Source organism: Ursus arctos, unplaced genomic scaffold (assembly GCF_023065955.2).
Source record: "Ursus arctos isolate Adak ecotype North America unplaced genomic scaffold, UrsArc2.0 scaffold_20, whole genome shotgun sequence".
Classification (NCBI taxonomy): domain Eukaryota; kingdom Metazoa; phylum Chordata; class Mammalia; order Carnivora; family Ursidae; genus Ursus; species Ursus arctos.
Window position 1 is genome coordinate 6,859,567 of NW_026622875.1, and position 26,150 is coordinate 6,885,716.

Sequence of the window (26,150 nt, forward strand, 5' to 3'; positions counted from 1 at the left end):
CTACCACAAGTCGAGTCCCGTATGGTTACGTCACTAGTGGCAGAGCAGAAGAGTAAGAGAACACATCTACTCACTGAAGCTATCAGCAAGACACATTCATATATTTACCCAAAGACGATGAGAAGCAAATAGTAGACTGCTAACGTGTTAGTCATTTAAAAGGGGGAGTGCTTAGGGGTGGGTGGTTCAATCTTTCTAAATTCTTTCTTAACAGTATATCGACAGGAGCTTTGACGAAATAGGGATTCCTTCACATCTATGGCCCCAAAGGGCGAGCTGCTAGCCTCTGGGACTTCTTGGAGGGCGAAAGAGTGGGACAAAACTCGCCCAGCTCAGTCCCCTGACCTCCACCTCCGAGACGCCGGAGAGCTAGCTAACAACGTCCACAGGCTTGAATGGAGTCGCGAAGGGCGGGGGGGGGGGGGGAAGCTCAGGAGCTTAAGCAAGAAGCTGCACTGAGGCCCCGTGGCAGCTCTGAGCTCAGCGAGGATCTCCGGGCTCCCAGAGAAAATCGGAAATTTCTGGATTAGCAGCCCCACCCCACCCGGCCAGACGGCTCACCGAAGCCTAGGAAGCACATCAGCAACAGCACCAAAAGCCGGTGCGCCAGGCGACTAGGGTCGCAAAGGGCCGGCAGCGCTCCGGGGACAGCTGGGACCGCAGGCGCTCCTCTGCCAGCTTCACTGGGGCCGCCTTCCAGCAGCGCCCGCGCTTCCTCATCGTCCTCTTCCATTGCGACGGTGGAAGACCGGGATGCGGGAATGTTAACTCCGAGAAAAAGCTACACTGCCGGAGCTCAATGAAGAGTGTGGTCACGTGTCCTCTCTCGCTCACGTGACGCCACGGCAGATCACGCAGAGCCACGCTCACGTGAGTGGCCCTGATCACGTGGCGAGCAGAACCGGCCTGGTAAGTAAGTAGGAGGCGGAGTTTCGCCATTCGTTTTCTTTGGGGGCCTGTTAAGGTTCCCACCATCGGCCTTCCACCGTGGAGAGCACTGTCCTTTTGTGCCCTACCTTGTCCTCATTGCAGACCCTGCGCAGCTCCACCAGGGGAAAGTGCGGGCCTCGGGCCGGGTCGACGCCAGTCTCCTGCGCAATCCGACGTCGGCTGGAGACACGGAAAGACGGGCCACCCTTCTCGCAGCATTGCTCTCTTCGGCCTCTTTGACCGCTCTTAATATTAATACATTTGCTTGAACACCTAATAATGTGTCAAGTGACATGCCCGGTACTGGGAATACAAATGTAATGAGACGAGCTCTCGGACCTCAAAGAGTTTACGGTTTAGTTGGAGAATTGACAAAAACTTGTACTTTAAAAAACTATGATGAATGGATTAATGTGGTGAGAACAGTGACTTAAATAAGCACTGAATTTTATTGAAATGCCAGGGCAAGGCATTTGGGAAAGGGAGAACGGGTGCATAGTTTAACTAACTAACTTTGGAGAAAGTAGCCATAGAGGGGGTGGGAAATGCTGAAGCTACTTGAAGTTGGTATCAAGGCAAGAATTAGTGAAAGTGAGCCGGTCATGCTGCCTGTTTCAGGGGATGAGTTACTGGGAGAAGGGGAGGGGTGGGTAGGAAGGATAATAAAGATGCAAGCATGAAACAGAACTGGATGTGTGTGTGTGTGTGTGTGTGTGTGTGTGTGTGTGTGTGTGTGTGGATTTGGGATGGCGAAAGAAGGAACTCAGAAGTAGGAACACTAAAACTGGTCCATGAAGAACCATGCAAGAATTTCTAGCAGAATAGCAAAAATACAAGATTCTTGTTTTTAAAAATTCAATCTGGCAACACCACTCGATCCCCCGCCTTTCTGCATGTCTCCAGGCTTTACAAAAAGAATTTTGAGGGTGACAATCCTAGAGGTCTAATTACAGTGAGGATTACTAGGTATTAGGAAGATCAGAAGTGGCAAGAGCCTACAATGAGGAAATAGGGATAGAGCAAAGGAGACATTAGGTATTTAGGAGGTGAAATGGGGATGACTTTGTGAATAATAGCGTGTAAGTTCTGAAAAAAAGGACTCAAGAATGTCTTCCAGATGTCTAGCATAGGCCCCAAATAGAGGTCAGGATATAGGAAGAGAAGAGAGTGGGGGAGAGGTCAGAAGAGATCAATTAGTTTGGAACTTGTTGCCTTTGAGATGTCTGCACAAGAGGTCTCCACTTTCCACCTCCCATTCTCTCTTCAGTTCCAAAAGAGTAGCCGCCAGTCTAATAAAACTGTTTTGCCAAGATGACTAACAACTCCATCTTCCCAATTACAGTGATCACTTCTCTGTCCTCATCTTACTTAACTTCTCAGCATTAGTTGATGAGGTTGACAGTCTCCTCCTTTATGGCCCCCTTGACACTACGTTTGCCTTGTTTTCCTCCTTGTCTACTAGGCTGTCACTCACTATCTCATTTGTCAGTTCCTCTTCTTTGATTTGAATTCTAAATATTTAAGTGCTCCAAGACCCAGTCCTGGGCTCTCTTTCACTCATCCAGTCCCATAGCTTGAAAGATCATCACACTCTCTGTGCTGTCCACTAGCCATCACTGTGCTATTGAGCACTTGAAGTGTGGCTACCAATTGAGATGTACTGTATGTGTAAAATACCAGATTTCAAAAACTTGCTATGAAAAAAAGAAAATATCATGTGAATGTTTATACTGCTTACATGTTAAAATTATTATAACATACATATCAAACAAGATATTACAATTAATTTTACCTGCTTTTTTAATGTGGCTGCTAGAAAATTTTAAGTTGTGCGTGTGGCTTACATACATACATCCACGTATAAACGTCTACAGAGAGAGAGGGAAAAAATGTAGTAAAATGTTAACATTTAGGGGATCTGGGTTCCAGGTATATGGAAAATCTTTGTACTAGTCTTTCAACTTTTCTGTGAGTCCTACTACTGTATGACCTATTGCTAGTCAAGCAAATTGACTTACTTTATAATTACCAAGTGATGGAAAAATAAGAATGAGGGCACGGGTATAGACTTTATCATCTGGGATACAAGACCATTGGATTGACCAGCCATTTTCATTGGTGTGGGGATGGCTGCAGCCTCTGAGGCAAGTTAGCCCCACAGACAGAAAATAGGGTAGGGTTCTCTCGAAAACCTTAAGATCTAGATTCAGCCTTCACATGCCTTTACTTCCTACCCCTCCTACAGAGGGCTGTGTGGGTCAGAACATTCCCCTTATCTGCAGAGGCCAAGCTGAAAACCTCATAGTTGTTTTCATTGCCTCCTTTCCCTCTCTGGTCCACATCCACCCCACCTCTCCCCACCAGCAGTGCGAGTTTCTAACGTGGGACAAGAGTGAGGAGTGTCTGGTTCTGCTTGGGATCCCAGAAGCAGTAATAAGTGAGCTTGATCTCCAAGAATGGAGATTAAGGGGAAACAGGGTGGTGGGGGCGAGGGGTTAAGGTATTTAAGGCAAAAGGCCAAAAAAAAAAAAAAACCCACAAAAACAAAAAAAACCTACAAACCACCGTATACAAAAGCTTAGAAAGGGGTACAAAATCACATCAACTGCCATATAAGCTTCATCCAAGTCTATGTGGAAGATATGCAAAGGAAAGCTTTGGAAGTCTGGTAAAAATAACTAGATTGATTTAAATCATGGGACTAAGTGGTGTAAGATAAGATTGCCCTTATATTTTAGAATTGAATTGGCAAAACTGGTGGCCCAGATAATGGGAAGAAGGCATTCACCAGGAGGTCTGGGGAGCCTTGGCTAATTCATCTACTATCATTCTTTAACTGCCTCCTTTATTTTTTCATTTGTTTGTTTTTTGGAGTATTTTTTGGCATTACTGTCATGACCTGAGAATCTGTGTCTCCCACACATTTTGCCTGGTACCTTGCCTTTGCTGTCTTCAGTGTAGAGAAAGCTCTTCCCTCACCTCTCAACTCTGTGAATCAGGTAATGCTATTTTTATTCCTTAACATTTCTGTCAGCAATATGTTTCCAAGAAAGTCCACTTCGAGTATCTGCTTCCTCTGCCCAGAATATAAAATTCACTCTTTTATAAAGAACTATAGCATGACATAAAGTTGAAATGACATCTTTATTAAGCATGATTTAAAAGTTGATTGAAATAGAAGTGAATTTTCAATAAGAAAAGTTACTTAGTATATGACTTGGACTGATTGCACATTTCTTTTTTTTTTTAATGTTGTGTTAGTCACCATACAGTACATCATTAGTTCTTGATGTAATGTTCCATGATTCATTTTTTGCGCATAGCACCCAGTGCTCCATGCAATATGTGCCCTCCTTAATACCCATCACCGGGCTAGCCCATCCCTACACCCCCCTTCCCTCTAAAACCCTGTTTGTTTTCCAGAGTCCATAGTCTTTCATGGTTCATCTCCCTCTGTTTCCCCCTCTTCATTTTTCCCTTCCTTCTCCTAATGTCCTCCCTGCTATTCCTTATGTTCCACAAATAAGTAAAACCATATGATAATTGTCTTTTTCTGCTTGATTTATTTCACTTAGCATAATCTCCTCCACTTCCATCCATGTTGCTGCAAATCTTGGGTAATCATCATTTCTGATGGCTGAGTAATATTCCATTGTATATAGGAACCACGTCTTCTTTATTCATTCATCTGTTGAAGGGCATCTCAGCTCCTTCCACAGTTTGGCTATTGTGGACATTGCTGCTATGAACATTGAGGTGCATATGACCCTTCTTTTCACTACATCTGTATCTTTGGGGTAAATGCCCAGTAGTGTAATTGCTGGATCATAAGTTAGTTCTATTTTTAACTTTTTGAGGAACCTCCACACTGTTTTCCAAAGTTGCTGCACCAACTTGCATTCCCACCAACAGTGTAAGAGGGCTCCCCTTTCTCCACATCCTCTCCAACATTTGTTGTTTCTTAATTTTTCCATCAGTAAAAATCAAATTTGTGACCTGCATACTTTATTGGTTTGCCAAAGTGATCGTGGGATTTTTAAGCATGTTAATGTTCATAAGGAAAAAAATATGAATGACAGTGAGCAATAAATACTAGTCTTAATGTTTTTTAGATACAAAGTTTTGCATCTAAAATAATTAAAGCCAAAGAGCAGTCTTTATGGATCTGACCCTCCATGGCCAAACTTTTTTATAAAGATCTAAAAGAATGTTTGCATACTCAATAAATAATGCTTTTTATTGTATCAAAAAATACCTAAGAAGCATTTAGATTTATTTTATTCACCTCCAATGGAATAATTCTATTATTTTCCTCATTTGTTTGTGGCAAATTTGAGTCCTGAAGGAGCAGAACAAATAATTCACTGGGGTTTCAATACAAATTAGTGAGTAAACAAAAAATACACCATAAATTGCTGTATGACCTACTTGGAAGAACTGGTTAAAAGTAGGAAAGAGATTGCAAAAAATATTGTGTTAATATATATGACTATTCCACTGAATGAAAAAATTTATTAAAATACAAAAATTATAGACCTATCAGAAATTTATGAGGCAATATGACAAAACAATAATAAAGAGATACACAATGAAGAATTACAAGATGAGGAGGAAAAGATAAGAAAAAATTAACAACACTAAAACCAGCCCCTTGGGAAAACAGCATGAGAAAGTAAATATAAGCATGCCCCCTAAAGAAGCCCAAGAGATTTCTTACTGGGAAAAGTAGAAACTGGGAAAGAGTTCTCTCTCAGAGCTACTGACCCTCAGATCCCAGTGAGACACTTAGAACCGAAATGTGCATGAGTGTAAAGTGTGGGAGTAAATATGCATGTTTCTATTCATACACAGACCCCCAGGTTGACCTTATTATCTATTTTGAAAATTAAAGAGAAGGGACCTGTCCCCAAAGATAGGAAATTGGTAAGTCAGGATGAAGAAGAGGAAGGCTGGTATATTGGGAACAAAGATAGGTACCATGCCCAAGAGGAAATGCCATCCCAAATTTCCCTAAATTTCTAATGCCAATGACTACATTTATGCCCTACAGAGTTCAATTTTTACTAAAGAGATGTCTTTCTTACTATGATAATTTTTAATATATATATGCATTCCTCTTTCAATCTATTTCTGTTTTCTCTATGTGTCCAACTATGCATTCATCCATATGCCTACCTCTACCTATGTTTGTCTGTTTATATACTATGGTTGTGGAATTCTGTTTTATAGACTAATTGCAAAAGTAAACTCACCATAGTTTTCCTCCCTCATAACAGGTAAGGGGCTCAGGAAAGAATATGTAATGTCGAATTTTCTAATTGGAAAAATTTAAAGGAAACTTAAAGCTTGGTAAAAGGAAAATATATATGTATACATACATATATACATGTTAAGCAGCAAAAATTGTGCACATACTTATGAGTTACATATTGAGGAAGAGAAAGACAAAGAATGAGAAAAAGAAAAAATTAAGGTATTGGAGGAACAGGCATAGGAATAAATATGGACACACCTTACGCAGGTTGTGGGTTTACTGTCTCAGCTCATTCTTTTCACCTACTCTGTAATAATTTAAATGTTTCCTTTGCCCCTGGCACAATGTGAAGCTTTGTCAGTAGATGGCGCAGGAGAGACATCTCAGGCTGGAAGGATCTAGCCTGCACTTGGCAGGTGCTCACTCCAGGGCTTGGCGCGAGCAGCCGCTCCAGTGCCCAGTTCCTGCACCACGGGTAAAAAAAAAAAAAGATCAAGGACCCGCAGCTTAATAGAACAAATAAATCTATAAAGTTATTACTATAACAAAGCTATACAACAAAGACACCTCTGAAATTTAAAGTAAGAAGAAAAAGAAAAGAATGACAAAAAATGAAAATAACCAGCATGTTGGGAGAGCAACAACAGAAAGGGAAATGTGACCATACTACTACAGAAGCAGGGTAGATTTTATAATTTGGGAAGTAATAAGGTCTTCTCTACTCTAAGCTTGAAATTTAAATCAACGCACACCTATGTCAAACAGATCATTGTAAAATCTTGAAGTGAACAAACTTGCTAGACTGGTCCGCCTGCTGTCATCTATTCAAGCGTGATTTGTCTGTGAATACTGCAAAATGGCGTGTCAACATGTGATTCAATTCATACATCTAAACCTAAACAGGATTTATCATCTGTTTCAGATCCTTATGTATATATGTCTTTATCCGCCTATCTATGTATTGAGAGAAGTGACCTGCCACACATAGAGTGCATTAGTGAATATGTCAGGAGCGCTGGCCCAGGGAAGGCAAAGACAGGTGTACCTGTCTTAAGATGCCTTCCTCATCCATCTCTACCGTTCCTGATTCATCACAAATTTCTAGTACTAAAAATTTAAATTGTTTCCTGGATTAGGTCAAAAAACAGCATTGATACAGATGTTAGTTGTTAAAAGTTGTTTCTTCTTTTTTAAAAGATTTTTTAAATTTATTTATTTGACAGAGACGGCCAGCGAGAGAGGGAACACAAGCAGGGGGAGTGGGAGAGGAAGAAGCAGGCTCCCAGTGGAGGAGCCTGATGTGGGGCTCCATCCCAGAATGCTGGGATCATGCCCTGAGCCGAGGGCAGACGCTTAACGACTGCGCCACCCAGGCGCCCCAAAAGTTGTTTCTGTCTACCTAACAATATATCCTGAAAAATCCTCCGTATCAGTTCCTACAGATCTTACTTACTCCTTTTTTATATCTGCGTAATATTATATCATATATACATACTGTATTTTATTCAACCACTTTCCTATATTTGGGCATTTATTAAGCTTTCAATATTCTACAATTACAAATCATATTGCAATGTATAATCTTTGCATACGTATTTTTATATTGCTGGAATTTTGTATTCAGGCTAATGTGCAATTGCTGAGTCAAAGCATAAGTGGATATATGGTTTTGTTAGATATTCCAAATTTCCCTTTAGAGAGATTGTAACATTTTGTGTTGTGAAAATACCTGTTTTCCCACAGCCTCACCAAGAGACTGTATTGTCAAGCTTTTGAATTTTTGCCTATTTGGGTTGGCATATGCAGCATAGATTTATAAAAATAACTTGAAGAAATGTATACAGTAGTAGATATAAATTGTTAAAGGCAGAAATCATTTGCTTTTGGATTGGCGTGTTCACCTATTGAGAGCGTCTGTCTCCAGATGCTCTTCCTTTGTTACCATCAGAGGTAAGCTCTCTCTCACACAGCCACTAATGCTGTTTGGCCAGTAGATGGCACTCTATTGCTACTTTAAACGGTAGATTCTCTACAGCCTTTTCAGTTCACATATCTTAGGACAATAACTGTAAAAATCCACTGCCCGTGTTCACTAGGTAAGAGTTTCCAAGGGATAAATCTTCTTTTAAAATACCCAAGACTGATTTGCTTAGCAGGAAAGAGCTTTCTGAAGGGCTAAAGGAAAACAATTTAGCATGTTCTGATTTAAACCGCATGTGGTAGTTTTGATCTGATAATGAAAATTAGCTAAATTAAGAACAAAATTCATGGGCAATGAGAACTAAACCATGATCATGTGGCTCTTTAATATATATAAATGTTAACAGATTTGCATTTTTGTCTTTGATGAAATGACCTACACAGGTCCAGAAAAACTAGAGGGCGGCCTTACCTGCTCTCTACAGATAGCCCTCTCCCTTACTACAGTCTCCAAACATGAAATGCAGATGTCTTAGCTTAGCTCTTGCAGTCCCTTTCCTAACATTACCTTCATAAACTTGATCTTGACATGAATTCCTAAAGCATTTTTACACTAAGAAAAATTGATGAGAATGATGTGAAGGACCAGAGAATCCTTATATTGGTTGCTTTGTTGACTAAAGGCAGACAGAAATCTTAGCAAGCCTAGAGTATTAAACTGTAGACCTTGAATATCCATTACTTACTTCAAAAAAGCAGGTAATTGTCAAATCAAAAAGAAAGAAGGTTGAGTTCACAGGTTAAAGCCGTGTTATCTTCAGTATCAGGCATCTTCGTTATCAAAATTAATTAAATGGCATATAAATTGTATTCTTAAATATTTTATTAGCAGAGTCCCAGCAGAAAAATGAGAGCATCAAATAGGACATATCCAAAAAGGTTCTAAGAGTTTTAGTAAGGACCCCAAAGATTAGTTGAGACTAGCCAGACTCCCATTCTAGAATAAGCACAATATTCGGTAAACATAACTATGATCAATAAAACCGGCAACATGATAGATACACACTGAGTTCTGATTTAAGCAACAGTTAAATCACTCCTTACGACAACCTTTAGCCAACTGTGGCTAAGAAATCATCTCCACTCTGAATTTCTTTCTCCGCACTGTAGAAGTGCTGCCACACATTGTCACCTGCTGGCTCAGTTCCACTTGGGTCTTACAGCCTTTGTTTCAGTTGCCAGACAGTCCTGGGTTCTTGCTTACCTCTTGTTCCAAGGTCACCTGAAGTGCGGACTTCACAAAGGCATTCCCAGCAGTGTCCTCTTCCTTCCACCGTGCTTGCTAATCCTGTATGACCACAGGACTGGCTCATCTCATTGTGAGGCCCTGTGGCTTCTGTGTGTTTCTGACTGGAGCATTCTAAGTTTTCTGGCCATGGCCTCTCTGTTCTCCTTACAAGCAGGTATAAAAGGAGGGGTTTTCAAATCTGCTCTGTAAATATTGATCTTTTTTTTCTTTTAAAGGGAAGATTAAACTATACGGGTAGTAGAAGATGATAGTGAGCTTATGAGAGTTCCCATTTTATTACCTTTCATTTCTTGAACAAGAGTTTCACTAAGTCTACCTAGCAACCTTGAATTCAGGAGTTGAACTGGTAAATCACTCACAACTGTTTGAGGGGAATAGTATTTTACCTAGAACTTTTGAAATTTTTCGAAGCTGAAATTGAAAATCAGCTAAGTGTTCCTAAAGCCTTTCTAGTCTGCTGATGAATTTCGATAAGTAGGTTGATGCAATCTGGGCATTCCATTGTTTTTCTAATAAATACGCATCTGCCAACTATTTATACACACGTAATAATGCCGACTGCTTACTGTGTTCCAGGCAGTTTTAAGCACTTTCCTGGTATTATTTGACATAATCCTCGCAACAACCCTATGAGATAGGTACTTTGAATATCCCCATGTTATAAATGATGAATTTCTAGTAATCGTCAGAGAAATGCAAATTAAAACAATGAAATAACATTTTACACCTGTCAGAATGCCTGAAATAAAAAACACAAGAAATAACAAATGTTAGTGAGGATGTGGGAAAAAAGGAACCCTCATGCACTGTTGGTGGGAATGCAAACTGTGCAGCCACCGTGGAAAACACACGGCGTTTTCTCAAAAAAATAAAAATAGGATTATTATATGATCCAGTAATTCCACTACTGGATATTTACCCAAAGAATATGAAAACACTAGAATTTAAATAAAAGTAAATTTAAAAAGAAAATGAGGGGTGCCTGGGTGGCGCAGTCATTAAGCGTCTGCCTTCTGCTCAGGGCGTGATCCCAGCGTTCTGGGATCGAGCCCCACATCAGGCTCCTCCGCTAAGAGCCTGCTTCTTCCTCTCCCACTCCCCCTGCTTGTGTTCCCTCTCTTGCTGGCTGTCTCTCTCTGTCAAATAAATAAATAAAATCTTAAAAAAAAAAGAAAAAAAATGAAAACACTAATTCAACAAGACACATGCACTCCTATGTTTATTGCGGCATTATTTAAATAGCCAAATTATGTAAGCAACCCAAGTGTCCGTCTATAAATAAATAACGAATATGTTTTATACATTCACAATAGGATATTACTCAGCCATAAAAAAGAATGAAATCTTGCCATTTGCAATGACATGGATAGACCCAGAGAGTATGGTGCTAAGTGAAATAAGTCGAGAAAGAAATACCACATGATTTCACTCATATGTGGAAATTTAAGAAACAAAAAAAATGAACAAAGTTTAAAAAAGAGAGAGACAAAAAAACAGACTCTTAAATACAGAAAAGCAGCTGGTTGTTGCCAGAGGAGAGGTGGGTGGAGGGATGAATGAAATAGACATAGGGGTACCCTTGAAATAGATTGAGAGTACACTTATCTTGATGAACACTGAGAAATGTATAGAATTGTTAAAAAATTATACTGTAGAACTGAAACCAATATAACAGTATTATACTTGAATTTAAAAAAATAATTTTAAATAAATGGTGGATTTCTAGCTATGTAAGTAGGAAAAGGTAGAATGAGGAAACTCTAAGTAAGCCAGAGGGTCTGGGGAATATAGGCACTCTACCAAGAGCGGGCAGGGTAGGTCAGCCCCAGAGGACCTACACAATACCCACATAGAATATCCCTCAGTAATGTAGCCTGATGAGGAAGCCTATGTCCTGAGGGGAGAGAGACAGAGGCTCAGACTGGGTGCCCATTCTGTGGGAGAGGAAACCTACTATTGACCCTACTAATTAGACTGGGCTAGCAAAGAGGTAAAACAAACAAAACAGTTAACCCTAGCAGGGCTTCCTGTGACCAGGACTTGAAAGCAGAGGGAGAATAAAGACCTTATTTCCGTCTTATATGGATAAGGCAAATTCTCCCTTATGTTCTCGCTACACTGGGCCAGACTGCAGCTTATAAAGGACTCTTCTGGGAGGCAAGGGCTCCCTAGTGGGAATAAGGTGCAAGTAATTCATCCTAAGGAAGGCAATGGGTAGCATGTGAAATGACTGAACAGTAGCTCTATGTTTCTGCTTGATTTTATGCCTTTTAGAGGCTGTGGGAGAAGTGTCCCACCGTAGCCTCCACGGGTATTTGTAATTTCCGTACAAGCAAGCCCAACTTCCAACTGCAGCTCTTTGCTTCAGGGCTGGCTATGGCCACCAGAGCCCATTGGGCCTGCGCACGGGGTATAGACTGAAAGTTCCAGACAGTGAATACCAGCTTTATAGTTGGGTGATAAATATCCCATTCCTCTTGCCACTTGGGTGGATAACCCTGAAATGCATGTTCCCCAGAAGAATTTTGCCCTGATTGCCCACTCTGGTAACTTATTTAATAATATATCCTTTTAAAAGCCATCATTCCTTCCCTTCTTAGTGTCTTCTGGGGTCACCTCTTGTATTGGGGGTCTCCAAGACTCCCCTCCCCCAGATTCAGAGATTCACTAGAAGGATTCACACAACTCAGTATTTAGTGATATTCATGGTTATGATTTTTTACAGCTAAAGGACAAAAAGCAAAAAGAAAAAGTGCGTGGGATAAAGCCCAAAAGAAACCAGGAACAAGCTTCCAAAATTTCTCCTGCAGGAAATCACACAGGATGTGGTTTATTCCCACAGCAACAAGTTGTGACAGCATGTTTGAAAAGCTGTCTAGTAGGGAAGCTCCTTAGAGACTCCCTGCCCAAAGTCCTTAACAAGAGTTGGTCATATAGACACCCTCTGCTTGGCATGTGCCCAAATCCCAGACTCCCAAAAGGAAAGTAGGTGTTTAGCACAAACCACATTGTTTACATGAGGTTTAGGCGCGGTGAGCCATTCATACAGGGTTTTGGGAATCCTCTCAAAATCCAAGTTCCCTGAAACCAGCCAACGGCCAACCTTGCAAGCAGGCCTCAGGGTAGCAGTCTTAGGCCTGGTGTGTTAATGCTTTTATCCACATAAAAAATATCACCGAATAAATTTCTTGCCCTCAGATCTTTGTGTTAGGGTTCACTTAACCCAGACTAATCCTGGAGTGTGTTCCTTCTCTGAGAATACTGACTAGTAATCATATCAGAAACTCAATATATTTGATTTTAAAACTTACTAATGTTTCACTCTTTTTCAAAATGCTTTGGATTCATATATAATAATATAACACACACCAGAAGAACTGAGAATGTGGTATATTGACTAGATCTCTGTTCTGGAAGTTAGAGATCTTGACTTCAGTTCTTTTATGCCTCATGTAAGGATTGGCTAACATCAGTGAATTTCAGTTTGTTGCTACCAATAATCCTTTATAAATTTCTGTTTTCATTCATTTGGGCTATTATAACAAAATGCCATAGACAGAATAGCTTAGAAATAACATAAATTTATTTCTTAAAATTTTGGAAGCTGGGAAGTCTAAGATCAAGGTACCAGCAGATTCAGTATTTGGTGGGAGTCCTCTTCCTAGTTCTTTTCACTATGTCCTTAACATGACAGAAGGGGCAAGGGAGCCCTCTTGGTTATCTTTTGTAAAAGTACTGTTCCCATTTATGGGAGTTCTGCCCTCATGACCTGAGTTGTAAAAGGCTCTACCTCCTACCATTATCACATTAGGGATTAGATTTCAACATATGAATTTTAGGGGGAAAGCAAATATTCAATCTATAGCAATTCCTGACCACCATAAACCCCATATTTCTTTGACTTTATTTCCAAAAACTTTAATCACCTTTATTTTTTATTTTTTTTAAAGATTTTATTTATTTATTTATTTGACAGAGACAGCCAGCGAGAGAGGGAACACAAGCAGGGGGAGAGGGAGAGGAAGAAGCAGGCTCCCAGCGGAGGAGCCTGATGTGGGGCTCGATCCCAGAATGCCAGGATCACGCCCTGAGCCGAAGGCAGACGCTTAACGACTGAGCTACCCAGGTGCCCCTTTAATCACCTTTATTGAGGTATGATTTACATTCAGTAAAATTTATCCCTTGTCATTGTGCAAATCAATGATTCATGATGAATTTATACCAGTATATAATCACCACCCCAATCTAGACAAAATAGATGTCACCCCAAAAAGTTTCTTCATGGCCCATTACATTCAATCTTTTCCTCTACCCCCAGCCCAAATACTAGACATTAATGATCTGGTTTTTCCTTCATTGTAGTTGGCCTTTTCTAGATTTTCGTGTGGGAGGAATTATAGACTATGTAGTCTTTTTTTTTTTCTATCTTCTTTCACTTGGCATAAGTCACTTGAAATTCATCCATATTGTTGTGAGCACCCGTAGTTCATCCCTTTTTGTTACTGAACAGTATTCCATTGAATGAATGTAGAATAGTCTGTTTATCCATTCACCGGTTCATGAACATTTCAGTTTTTTCTAGTTTGGGCTATTATGAACAAAATTGCTAAGAACATTAATGGAAAAAACCTTGTAAAACCTGCTTTTATTTTTCTTGAGTAAATACCAATGAGTAAGATTGCTGAGTTGTGTGGTAAGTTCGAGTGTGGTAAGTTTAATTTTTTAAGAACAGCAGGACTGCTATGCAAACCAGCTGTGCCTTTTGCATTCCCAACTGAAATGTGTGAGAAATCCAGTTGTTCCACATCCTCATGGACACTGTATACTGTCAGATGTTTTTCTTTTAGTTTTAGCCTTTCCAATGGGTGTGTACTAATAGCTCATGGTAGTTTTACGTTATATTTCTCTGATGACTATCCATGTTGATTGAAGAACTTTTCATGTTTATTTGACATGCATGTAATATAACTTCTTTGGTGAAGTGTCTGTTCAAATCTTTTCCCCATTGTTAAAAATTGAGCTGTGTTCCCAATATTGTAAGAGTTCTTTATTCATTTAAGATACAAGTCTTTCATCAGATTATATTTTGTAAATAATGTGTGCCAATCTGTACCTTGCATTCTTATTTTCTTAATGAAGTCCTTTAAAAATAGCTTTATTGAAATATAACTCACAAATCCTACCATTCACCATTGTAAGTATACAGGTCAATGGATTTTAGTATATTCACAGAGTTGTGCAACCATCAGTGCAATCTAATTTTACAACATTTCAACACTCCAAAAATATCCCTTGTATTCTTTAGCATTCACTCTGATATCCCCTTACTGACCCCTCATTACCCACCCAGGCCTCTGTAACCACTAAACTATTTTCTGTATCTCTGGATTTGCCTGTTTGGAACATTTCATACAAATGGAATCATATAATATGGATATATTATAATTAGCTCCTTTCTTTTTGTAGAGTGTTTTCACATTTCATCCATATTATAGTATGTATCAGTACTTCATTCCTTTTAATTGCCAAATAATAGTCCATTGTGTGAACATACTACATTTTTTTTGTCCATTGATCAGTTAATGGATATTTTATTGTTTCCACTTTTCGGCTATTATGAATAAAGCCTGCTATGAACATTCTTATATGAGTTTTTGTGGACATATGTTTTCACTTATCACTAATAATGTATAAGGGTGCTAATTTCTCCACATCCTTGCCAATTCTTTTTTTTTTTTTTAATAATGATTTTTTATTATATTATGTTAGTCACCATACAGTACATCCCCGGTTTTCGATGTAAATCCTTGCCAATTCTTGTTATTATCTTGTCTTTTTACTTTAGCCATCTTAGTGGTTGTGAAGTCATAGTTCTTTGCTTTACATTTTCTAGTGGCAAGTGAAATTAAGCGTCTTTTCGTGTGCTGATTAGACTTTGTAAATCTCCTTTGGAGAAATGTCTTTTCTGATCTTTTCCCATTTTTTTAAGAGCGGGGGAGAGGTGGAAGGGGGGAAGAGGGAGAGGAAGAAAGAGAGAAACTTAAGCAGGCTCCATGCCTAGCACAGAGCCTGACGTGGAGCTCAGTCTTACAACCCTGAGATCATGACTTGAGCCAAAATCAAGAGTCTGACCCTTAACTGACTGAGCAACCCAGGTGCCCCTCCTTTTCCCATTTTTAATTGAATTGTCTTAATATATATATAAAATCACATATAAAAATTCTTTATCTATTCTGGACATAATACCCCTATCAGATATATAATCTGCAAATATTTTCTCCCATTCTGTAGGTTTTACTCATATTGTTAGAACACAAGTTTTAAGTTTTGATGAAATTCGATTTATAAACTTTTCTTTTTTCCCTTAAAGTTTTGTTCATACAATAAAGTTCTTATCTAAGAAACCATTACCTAACGCGAGGTCACAAAAATTTACTCCTGTTTTCTTCTGAGTTATAATTTTATTCCTTACGTTTGTGTGTTTCATCTATTTTGAGTTAACTTTTGTGTGTGATATAAGAAAGGAGGATAATTTTTTTGCATGTGTATATGTAGTTTATCTAGTACCACTTGTTGAAGGCTATTTTTCTCCCGTTGAATTGTCTTGGCACCCCTGTCAAAGATCAGTTGATCGTAAATGTAAAGGTTTATATTTGGACTCCAACAATATGCATTTTATTTTATTTTTTTATTTTTTTAAAGATTTTATTTATTTATTTGACAGAGATAGAGACAGCCAGCGAGAGAGGGAACACAAGCAGGGGGAGTGGGAGAGGAAGAAGCAGGCTCATAGCGGAGGAGCCTGATGTGGGGCTCGATCCCATAATGCCGGGATCACGCCCTGAGCCGAAGGCAGACGCTTAACGACTGTGCCACCCAGGCGCCCCAACGATATGCATTTTAATCCTTATGCTAATACTATACTGTCTTTATAGTAAAATTTGAAATCAAGAAGTGTGAGTCCTCCAGTTTGGTTCTTTTCCAAAATTATTTTAGCTATTCTGGGTCCCTTGCATTTCTGTATGAATTATAATATCAACTTGTCAGTTTCTCTAAGGAAGAAAAAACAGCCAGCTGGGATTTTTAGTAGTGGTTTCATTGAATCTGTAGATCAATTTGGGAAATATTGCCATCTTAACAACATTGTCTTCTTTGGTGGGGGGATGAATTGTATTTTATTTACATAGCATATGCCAAATGGAAACAAAGGAAGCAACTCAGAAAGGTCCAAAGTAATCAGCCATGTATTACAATACAATATAGTCTTCTGACCCATGATTATGAGATGTCTTTCTATTTATTTAGGTTGTATTTAATTTTTTCAACAATGTTTTGCACCTTTTAGTATACAAATCTTGTACTCTTGTTAAATGTATTTCTTACTAATATATTTTTTGATGATATTGTAAATGGAACTGTTTTCTTAATTTCATTTTCAGATTGTTTCTAATGTATACAAGTATAATTGAGTTGTATATAGAAATGATCCTTTATCCTGTAGCCTTGCTGAACTCATTTGCTAGTTCTAGTGTGTTTTACTAGATTCCTTAGGATTTACTATACACAAGGTCATGTCATCTGCAAATAGAGATCATTTTATCATTTTACCTCTTCCTTCCTAATCTGAATACCTTTTATTTTTCATGCCTAATTGCCCTAGCGAGAACCTCCAGTAACATGGTGAATAGAAGTGGGAAGAGCAGACATCCTTGTCTTGTTTTACCTTTAGTTATCATGTTAGCTGTAGGATTTTTTTGGTATATGTGCTTTATCATGGTAAGAAATTTCCTTCCTTTCCTGGCTGCTTGAGTGTTTTTATCATGAAAGGATATTAATTTTGTCAAATTTTTCTGTGTTCTATTGAGAAGGTCATGTGATTTTTATCCTTCATCCTTTTAATGTACATTACATTAGTCAAATTTCAGAAGTTAAATTAACCTTGAATTCCTGGAATAAATCCCACGTGTATATGATATATAACCATTTGTATATGTTTATGGATTCGGGTTACTAGTTTTTCCTTGAGGATTTTTGCCTTTGAATCATAAAAGATACTGGTCTGTATTTTCCTTTCCAGTGATGTCTTTGCCTGGTTTTGATATCAGGGTAATCCTGGCCTCATAGAATGAATTGGAAAATATTCCATCCTTTTTTTATTTTTGAAAGTTTGCGAGGGATAGGTATTAACTCTAAATGTTTAATATTTAATGTTTAAATGTATAATTCACCAGTGAAACCATCTGGGCCTGGGCTTTCCTTTGTGGAAAGTTTTAAAATTACTAAGCTGATATTTTTACTTGTTATAACTCTATTCAGATTTTGTCTGTTTTATTGAGTCAGTTTTGGTAGTTTATGTCTTTCCAGGAATTTTTCCATTTTATCTCTCAAATTTGTTGGCATACAGTTTTTTAAATTATCCTTTCATATTTCTTCCTATTTCTGTAAAGTTGGTAGTTGTGTGCCCTCTATTACTCTTAATTTTTGTAACATAAGTCCTCCCTCCTCTTTCCTTAATAAGTCTAGGTAATAGTATTTCAGTTTTTTTCCTCAAAAGACCAAGTATTGGTTTTGTTAATTCTATTGTTTATAAATATTCTATTCTAGCTCTTTCCACTCTAAACTGTACTATTTCCTTTGTTCTACTTGCTTTGGATTTAGTTTCTTCTTTTTTCCAGTTCCCTTGATGTAAAATTAGGTTTTTGACTTGATACCTTTCTTCCTTTTTCATATCGGCCTTTAAAGCTATAAATTTCCCTATAAGCATTACTTTAGCTGTGTCATATGTTTTCTTTTTGCTTAACATTTCACAGTTTATTTTTTATTAAGTGTTTTATTTTAATTCCAGTATAGTTAACATACAGTGTTATATTAATTTCAGGTGTACAATATAATGATTCAGCAATTCTGTACATTTCTCAGTGCTCATCACAATAAGTATACCCTTTACTCCCCTTCACCTATTTAACCCACCTTCCCTCTGGTAACCATCAGTTTGTTCTCTATAACTAAGAGTCTATTCCTTGGTTTGTCTTTCTTTCTTACCTTTTTTTTCCCTTTGCTCATTTGTTTCTTAAATTTCATGTATGAGTGAAATCATCTGGTATTTGTCTTTGACTGACTTATATCACTTAGCATTATACTCTCTAGTTCCATCCATGTTATTGCAAATGGCAAGATTTCATTCTTTTTATGACTGAATATTCCATTTATACTCTCTCGCTCGCTCTCTCTCTCTCTCTCTATATATATATATATGTATATATATATATGCTTCTTCTTTATACTGTCATCAATCAGTGGACACATGGGCTGCTTCCATAGTTTGGCTATTGTAGATAATGCTGCAATAAACACAGGGGTGCATGTGTCCCTTTGAATTAGTGTTTTTGTATTTTGGGGGGTAAATACCAGTAGTATGATTACTGGATCGTAGAGTAGTTCTATTTTTAACTTTTGAGGAACCTCCATACTGTTTTCCACAGCAGCTGCACCAGTTTACATTCCCACCAAGAGTGCACAGGTTTCCTGTTTCTTTACATCCTCGCCAACACTTGTTTCTTGTGTTTTTTATTTTAGCCATTCTGACAGGTGTGAGGTGGTATCTCATTGTAGCTTTGATTTGCATTTCCCTGATGATGAGTGACGTTGAGCATCTTTTCATGTGTCCATTAGCCATCTGGATGTCTTCTTTGGAGAAATGTCTGTTCATGACTTCTGTCCATTTTTAATTAGATTATTTGATTTTTGGTGTTGAGTTGTGTAACTTCTTTATATATTTTGGATACTAAGCCTTTATTTTATGTGTCATTTGCAAAGATCTTCTATCATTCAGTAGGTTGTCTTTTAGTTTTGTTGATTGTTTCCTTCACTGTGGAGGAGCTTTTTATTTTGATGTAGTCCAAATAGTTTATTTTTGTTTTTATTTCTGTTGCCTCAGGGGAGATGTCTAGAAAACTGTTGCTACAGCCAATATCAGAGAAATTACTGACTGTGCTCCCTTCTAGAATTTTTACAGTTTCGGGGCTCACATTTAGGTCTTTAATACATTTTGAGTTTATTTTTGTGTATGGTGTAAGAAAGTGGTCCCCTTTCCTTCTTTTGCATGTAGCTGGCCAGCTTTCCAGCACCATTTGTTGAAGAGACTATCTTTTTCCCATTAGATATTCTTTCCTCCTTTGTCAAAGATTAATTGACTGTATACTTGTGGGTTTATTTCTGAGTTTTCTATTCTGCTCTATTAATCTATGTGTCTGTTTTTGTGTCAGTACCATACTGTTTTGATTACTACAGCTTTGTGTTTTTTTAAAACTTGGAAAGTTTGTAATCATTTAATCTTTCAGCAAATGCCACCATTCCCAAAAACCAGGTTCTTAAATTATTAGTGTTAAAGAAAGAAGTGCATATTTAAAATCACATTATTTACAAAATTCAATCCTTTGTGACCAATCATTATGTCATATAGATATCAAATTTAAAAAAACATGTTTTGCAACCTGTAATCTTTTCAAGTAAACTTTAAAATAAAAAGAATGACATGAATAAAATTTAAATATTCCAAATTTATTCAACAAATACAGAATATCTAATGTATGCTGAAAAGTTAAATATTTTAATATTTTGTTTCAAGCATACAGTACAAGAGGCCCAATTTTAAGTAATCTTTTTGAGCAGAACAGTAATGCTTAATTTGGAAATTCAGTCACCAAAAATTTTAGAAAAATTGTTATTAAATTATTTTTAAATAACATATATATGTCTTTGGTGGGATATTATGCCCTTGAAAATTTGCTACAGAACATGATGAAATACATTTTTTCTATTAGAAAAAGATCATTTTAATCTTTTTGGTTCACATTGCCTTCTTTTTTTAATCAAGATAGAGTTATTATTGAGAACATAATGTTATCTTATCAACAAAATGTATTTTCTTTGATTGGAAAGAAAACTATATGTGCCACAATAGTCTGAAAACCTATAGAGTCAAAGCACTCAAAACCTAAGAAATTGAGGGGCCTGTATTGAAAAAATAGTCACACCTGGAATTTGTGTTTCTTTGGACAGCAGGTAGTTGAGTCTTGTGTTTTGGGGGAGTGGGGAGGGGGGTTTGTTTTGTTTTGTTTTAGCATTTAAATACACACCAGTATCTTTCAGCATGTAATTTGCATATGAGCTCTATGGAAGATAATAGAATTGTCAATGTTAAATTTACACAGTTTAATAACTGTATTTTATTTATGGAAGTGATTCCTACAGCTTTGTAATATACCCTGAAGTCTGGAATTATGTGATACCTCCAGTTTTGTTTTTCTATTTCAAGATTGCTTTGGCTATTTGGGGTCTTTTGTGGTTCCATACAAATTTTAGAATTCTCTGTTCTAGTTCTGTGAACAATGCTGTTGGTATTTTGATAGCAGTTGCATTGAATGTGTAGATTGCTTTGGGCGGTATAGACATTTTAACGATATTTGTTCTTCCAATCCATGAGCATGTGATGTCTTTCCATTTCTTTACATTGTCTTGAATTTCTTTCATCAGTGTTTAATAGTTTTCAGAGTACAAGTCTTTCACCTCTTTGGTTAGGTTTATTTCTAAGTATTTTATTGTTTGGGGTGCAGTTGTAAATGGGATTGTCTTCTTAATTTCACTTTCTGCTGCTTCATTATTATTAGTGTATAAGAATGCAACAGATTTCTTTTTTTTTTTTTTTGGTAAGATTTTTTTATTCTTAAGTAATCTCTATGCCCAACGTGGGGCTTGAACTCATAACCCCAAGATCAAGAGTCACATGCTTCTCCTACTGAGCCAACCAGGGGCCCCTGAATGCAACAGATTTCTGTACGTTGATTTTGTATCCTGCAACTTTACTGAATTTATTTATCAATTCTAGCGGTTTTTTGGTGGAGTCTTTAGGATTTTCTATATATAGTATCATGTCATCTGCAAATAGTGGAAGTTTTACTTCTCTCTTAACAATTTAGATGCCTGTTATTTCTTTTTGTTGTCTGATTGCTGTAGCTAGAATTTCCAGTACTATGTTGAATAAAAGTGGCAAAAGTGGACATGTTCCTGACCTTTGGGTGAAAGCTCTCAGTTTGAGTATGATATTCCCTGTGGGTTTTTCATATAAGGCCTTTATTATGTTGAGTATGTTTCCTCTAAACCTACTTTTTTGAGGGTTTTTATAATGAATGGATGCTGTACTTTGTCAGCTGCTTTTTCTGCATCTATTGAAATGATCATATGGTTTTTGTCCTTTTTCTTGTTGATGTGATGTATCACATTAACTGATTTAATATAAGTTTTAGTATGTTGTATTTTGTTTTCATTTATTTCAAAGTACTTTCTAATTTCCTTTGTGATTTCTTCTTTGACCTACTAGTTATTTAGGAGTATGTTTTTAATTTCCACATATTTGTGAATTCCCTTCTGTTATTACTTTCTAATTTATTCCATTGTGGTTGAAAACATGCTTTGTTTGACTTACATCTTTTTAAATTTACTGACAGTTTCTTTATGGCCTACTATATAGTCTATCCTGGGGAATGTTCCATATGCACTTGAGAAGAAAGTGTGTTCTGCTGTTCTCGAGTGGACTGTTTTAGAGATATCTGTTAGATCTAGTTGATTTATAATGTTGTTCAAGTCTTTCATGTCATTCTTGATTTCCTGCCTAGTCTTTCTATCCATTATTGAAAGTAGGGCATTAAAGTCTCCAACTATAATTATTGAACTTTTATTTCTCCCCTTATCACATGGCCTTTCCAGAAGTCTCATCATCTGTCTTTTGAAGAGTGTATATACTTTTAATTTTGATAAAGACCATTTAACCTATTTTTTCTTTAATGCTTTCTGCTTTTTGTATCTTATCTAAGACATCTTTTCCTTTCTCAAGATCACAAAAAATTTTCTCTTCTTCTTTGTTTTGTAAGTTTTACCATTTTAGCCTCTATATTTAGACTGATCTGCATTATTTCTAGTTAACTTTTGTATATGGTTTGAGGTAAGAGTCCAAGTTAATTTTTTTCTTTTTATACATCCAGTTGCTGCAGTATTATTTATTAGAAATATAACCCTTTCCCCATTGAATTACCCTAGTACATTTGTAAAAAAATTAATTAAACATATGTGTATGGGTCTACATCTGGACTCTCTGTTGTATTCCAGTTATCTATATGTCTATCCTTATGCTAAAACCATTCTGTCTTGACTAATGTAGCTTTGTTATAAATCTTAAAATTAAGAATATAAATTCTACAACTTTATTCTACTTTTTCGAAACCATTTTGACTATTCTGCATCCTTTGATATTCCATATACATTTTATTTTTTTATTTTATTTTATTTTTTAGATTCTAAGAGAATTTCTTTTTACTTTTTTTAGATTTAAATTTTGTTCGTTAACATACAGCGCAATATTGGTTTCTGGAGTAGAATTCAGTGATTCATCACTTCCATACAACACCCAGTGCTCATCACAACAGTGCCCTCTTTAATACCCGTCACCCATCTAGCCCATGCCCCACGCCCACATCCTCATCAACCCTCAGTTTGGTCTCTATCATTAGTCACTTACGGCTTGTTTCCCTCTCTCCTTTTTTTCTCTTCTCCCTTCCCATACGTTCATCTGTCTCTTTCTGACTCATTTCACTTAGCATATTACACTCTAGCTGCATCCATGTCATTGCAATGGCAAGATTTCTTTCTTTTTGATGCCTGAATAATATTCTTGTGTGTGTGTGTGTGTGTGTGTGTGTGTGTGTGTACCACGTCTTCTTTATCCATTCAAAAGTTGATATAACAGCATTATCAACAATAGCCAAACTATGGAGAAAGCACAAATGTCCACATACGTTTTAGAATCAGCTCATTTAATTATACAAAGGAGGCTATGGTGTAAGAATACCGTTGCATTCAAACCAAAATTATAGATGGGAGAGATATAAAATCATTAACCTGGAATCAATCCTTCACCCTTTCTGTAAAGTTCTGTATAAAGATGTAAGTAAAACTGCAGATCATAGTATTGTGGTGTAATGGGGTGGGGGGAATCCGAAGTCCTTGTTTGGAACTCAGGTCTGCCACATTTATCATTTAAAATCCCTGAGTTTTTATTTCTCCTGGACAGAATTAATAATTTATCCATTCCTTTCTGGTTATATAAACTACCTCAAAATTTCATAGTTTAAGCAATCACCAATTTATACTACAGGGGTAAATAACTTTGTAACTGGGGAAGCCTTGTGAAAACATAAGAGATTATTACTACTGATGTTCCAGGCTAATTTAATTTTTTTCTAATTCTAGCCTATTAGAAAGGAGTAAAATAATGTCTAACAATCCAGTCATGACACAGTTCTGAGCTATTGTATTCCTGCCCAATGTACACTGGCCCAGATCCCACGGACACTGTAAGGTGTGAAATCACTCACCAGATAAACAAAAAGGCATAAATGTCCCTCCACTCTCTCCAGATAAGGCAAACCATGGCAGGTCAGTCCCCTTTGGGAAGAAGAATATGAAAAAGAAGATGTCAAGGCAAGATGATAGAAGGGAAATAGAGACAAGGGGAAATGTAGCTCATTCATTCCTTCCCCCAAAAGAACTGTGGTTCCCAAGCTTTCCAGATCTTGTCAAATACTCCTACATGGCTCAGGGATGATCCAGGTTCTAGCCTGTCCTTACCACTAACTTCTGGGTCACCTTGGACCAGTCAGTTTCACCTCTTTGGGCTTCAATTTCCTTATTTTTTTTCCAATCTTAATTGTGTTGTGGCTTACAAGTAAAAATTATATATATTTAAGGAATATAATGTGGTATTTTATATTATGTATATATTGTGAAATTATGACGATATCAAGATAATTAATATATCTGTCACTTCATATAGTTTTCATTTTGTGTGCGTGTAGTGACAACACTTGAGATCTACTCTTTTAGCAAATCTGAAGTATACAATACATTATTATTAACTGTAGTCACCATGCTGTATCTTAGGTCTTCGGCACTTACTCATCTTATAACTGAAAGTTCGTACCCTTTGGTCAATAGCTCCTGTTTTCTCCCACCCCCACACCAGCCTCTGATAACCAACTTTCTACTCTGTTACTATGAGTTACACTTTTTCTTAATTCCACATATAGGTAAGATCATGTGATAGTTATCTTCCCGTATCTAGCTTCTTTCACTTAGCATAATGTCCTCCAGGCTTATCCATGTAGCTGCAAATGGCAGAATTTTCTTCTTTTTTTAAGGGTGAATAATATCCCGTTGTGTGTGTGTGTGTGTGTGTGTGTGTATACATATATTTACTGCATTTTCCTATGCAGATACTCAGGTTGTTTCCGTATCTTGGCTACTGTGAACAGTGCTACAATATAAAAGAGAAAATTTAACTAAGTCTATATGATTCCTTCTAGTTCTAAAATTTTATGACTGAAGGCAGGAGTGGTAAGTCCCTATTAGTAACGCAGTTTGCACACCCATCCCTAATATATGCGTACTTATTTCGTTTCAAAATGTACATGTGTTTCAGTACTAATATCTTATAGTAATGAACACACATATGAAAAATTTAAAGGATGAGATTTTAAAATGAGATAAATAATAGTTTAAATGTCTGATTAATTGGATACTTCATGTATCATTATCAGTATCTCAAGTCACAATATAGACTGTCAATAAGGATAGTGAATGTGAATCCATTTTTCAAGTGGTATTCTTGATTTTAAAGATTGGTGTGTTGGTTTTTGTTGTTGGGTTTTCTTTTTTCTCGTGCTAGGAGAAAGAAGCATGTCTGCCTGGCCATTTCCATGTTCATTGTCTCGCTATATTATTTAGCTGAGAGTCAACAAATAACCTTTGTCTCTTAGCCAATATGTTCTAAGACAAGTAGTCAGAGAGATAGAGATCAAAATAAGTCGTACACCAAACAGGCCTATGTACAGAAAAGAGTTAACATAGCAGCAGGCCTGGGGCGCCTGGGTGGCACAGCGGTTAAGCGCCTGCCTTCGGCTCAGGGTGTGATCCCGGCGTTCTGGGATCGAGTCCCACATCAGGCTCCTCTGCTATGAACCTGCTTCTTCCTCTCCCACTCCCCCTGCTTGTGTTCCCTCTCTCGCTGGCTGTCTCTATCTCTGTCAAATAAATAAATGAAATCTTTAAAAAAAAAAATAGCGGCAGGCCTAAGCTGCTGTCCTTGAGAACACTCACTTGCAAGGTTGGTCCTAGACTGGTACATGGGAACTTAGATTTCAGGAGAGTTCCCACTATTAGCTGATAAATGTGGCTCACTGTGCCAAATTGTTTGTGCAAATTATGTAGTTTAGTTGAACATCTGCTTTCCTTCTGGGAGTCTGGAATTTGGGTATATGCTAGATAAAGAGTGTTATGTGATCAGCCCTCAAGAAAAATTCTGGGCATTGACTCTCTAATGGACTTCCCTGGTTGGCCACATTATACGTGTATTGTCACAACTCGATGTTGGGGGAATTCAGAGTGTCCTGTACGACTATACTGGGAGAGGAGTTTTAGAAGCCTATGCCTGGTTTCGTCCAGACTTCACCCAATGCACCTCTTCCCTTTGCTGATTGTGCTGTATATCCTTTCTCTGTAATAAACCAAAAACCGTGACTCTGACACACTGAGTCCTATGGATCCTCCTAGAGAGTAATTGAAACTGGGGTGGTCTTGGGGACCTCATGACATGGCCTGGAAACAGTTCTTGACATAAACTTACCC

At 37.5% G+C, this 26,150-nt stretch overlaps 1 protein-coding gene and 1 long non-coding RNA gene across 4 annotated transcripts in view; one reads left to right on the top strand and one right to left on the bottom strand.

Annotated features, from left to right (window-relative positions):
• The window catches only part of MFSD1 (major facilitator superfamily domain containing 1), a 29,977-nt gene extending 29,153 nt beyond the window's left edge, over window positions 1–824 (bottom strand). For 2 of the 3 annotated variants that reach the window (XM_026497379.4, XM_057315928.1), the window contains exon 1: window positions 562–733. In XM_026497379.4, coding sequence (XP_026353164.2) covers window positions 562–733 — 172 coding nt within the window. Of the gene's footprint in view, window positions 1–561 lie in introns of all 3 variants that reach the window. The other variant, XM_026497378.4, reaches the window with a different exon arrangement.
• Window positions 812–16,823, top strand: LOC130544385 (uncharacterized). Its single transcript, XR_008960624.1, has 2 exons — window positions 812–909; window positions 13,390–16,823. It is a non-coding gene; the product is annotated as an uncharacterized LOC130544385 (long non-coding RNA).
• The last annotated feature ends 9,327 nt before the right edge of the window (window positions 16,824–26,150 follow it).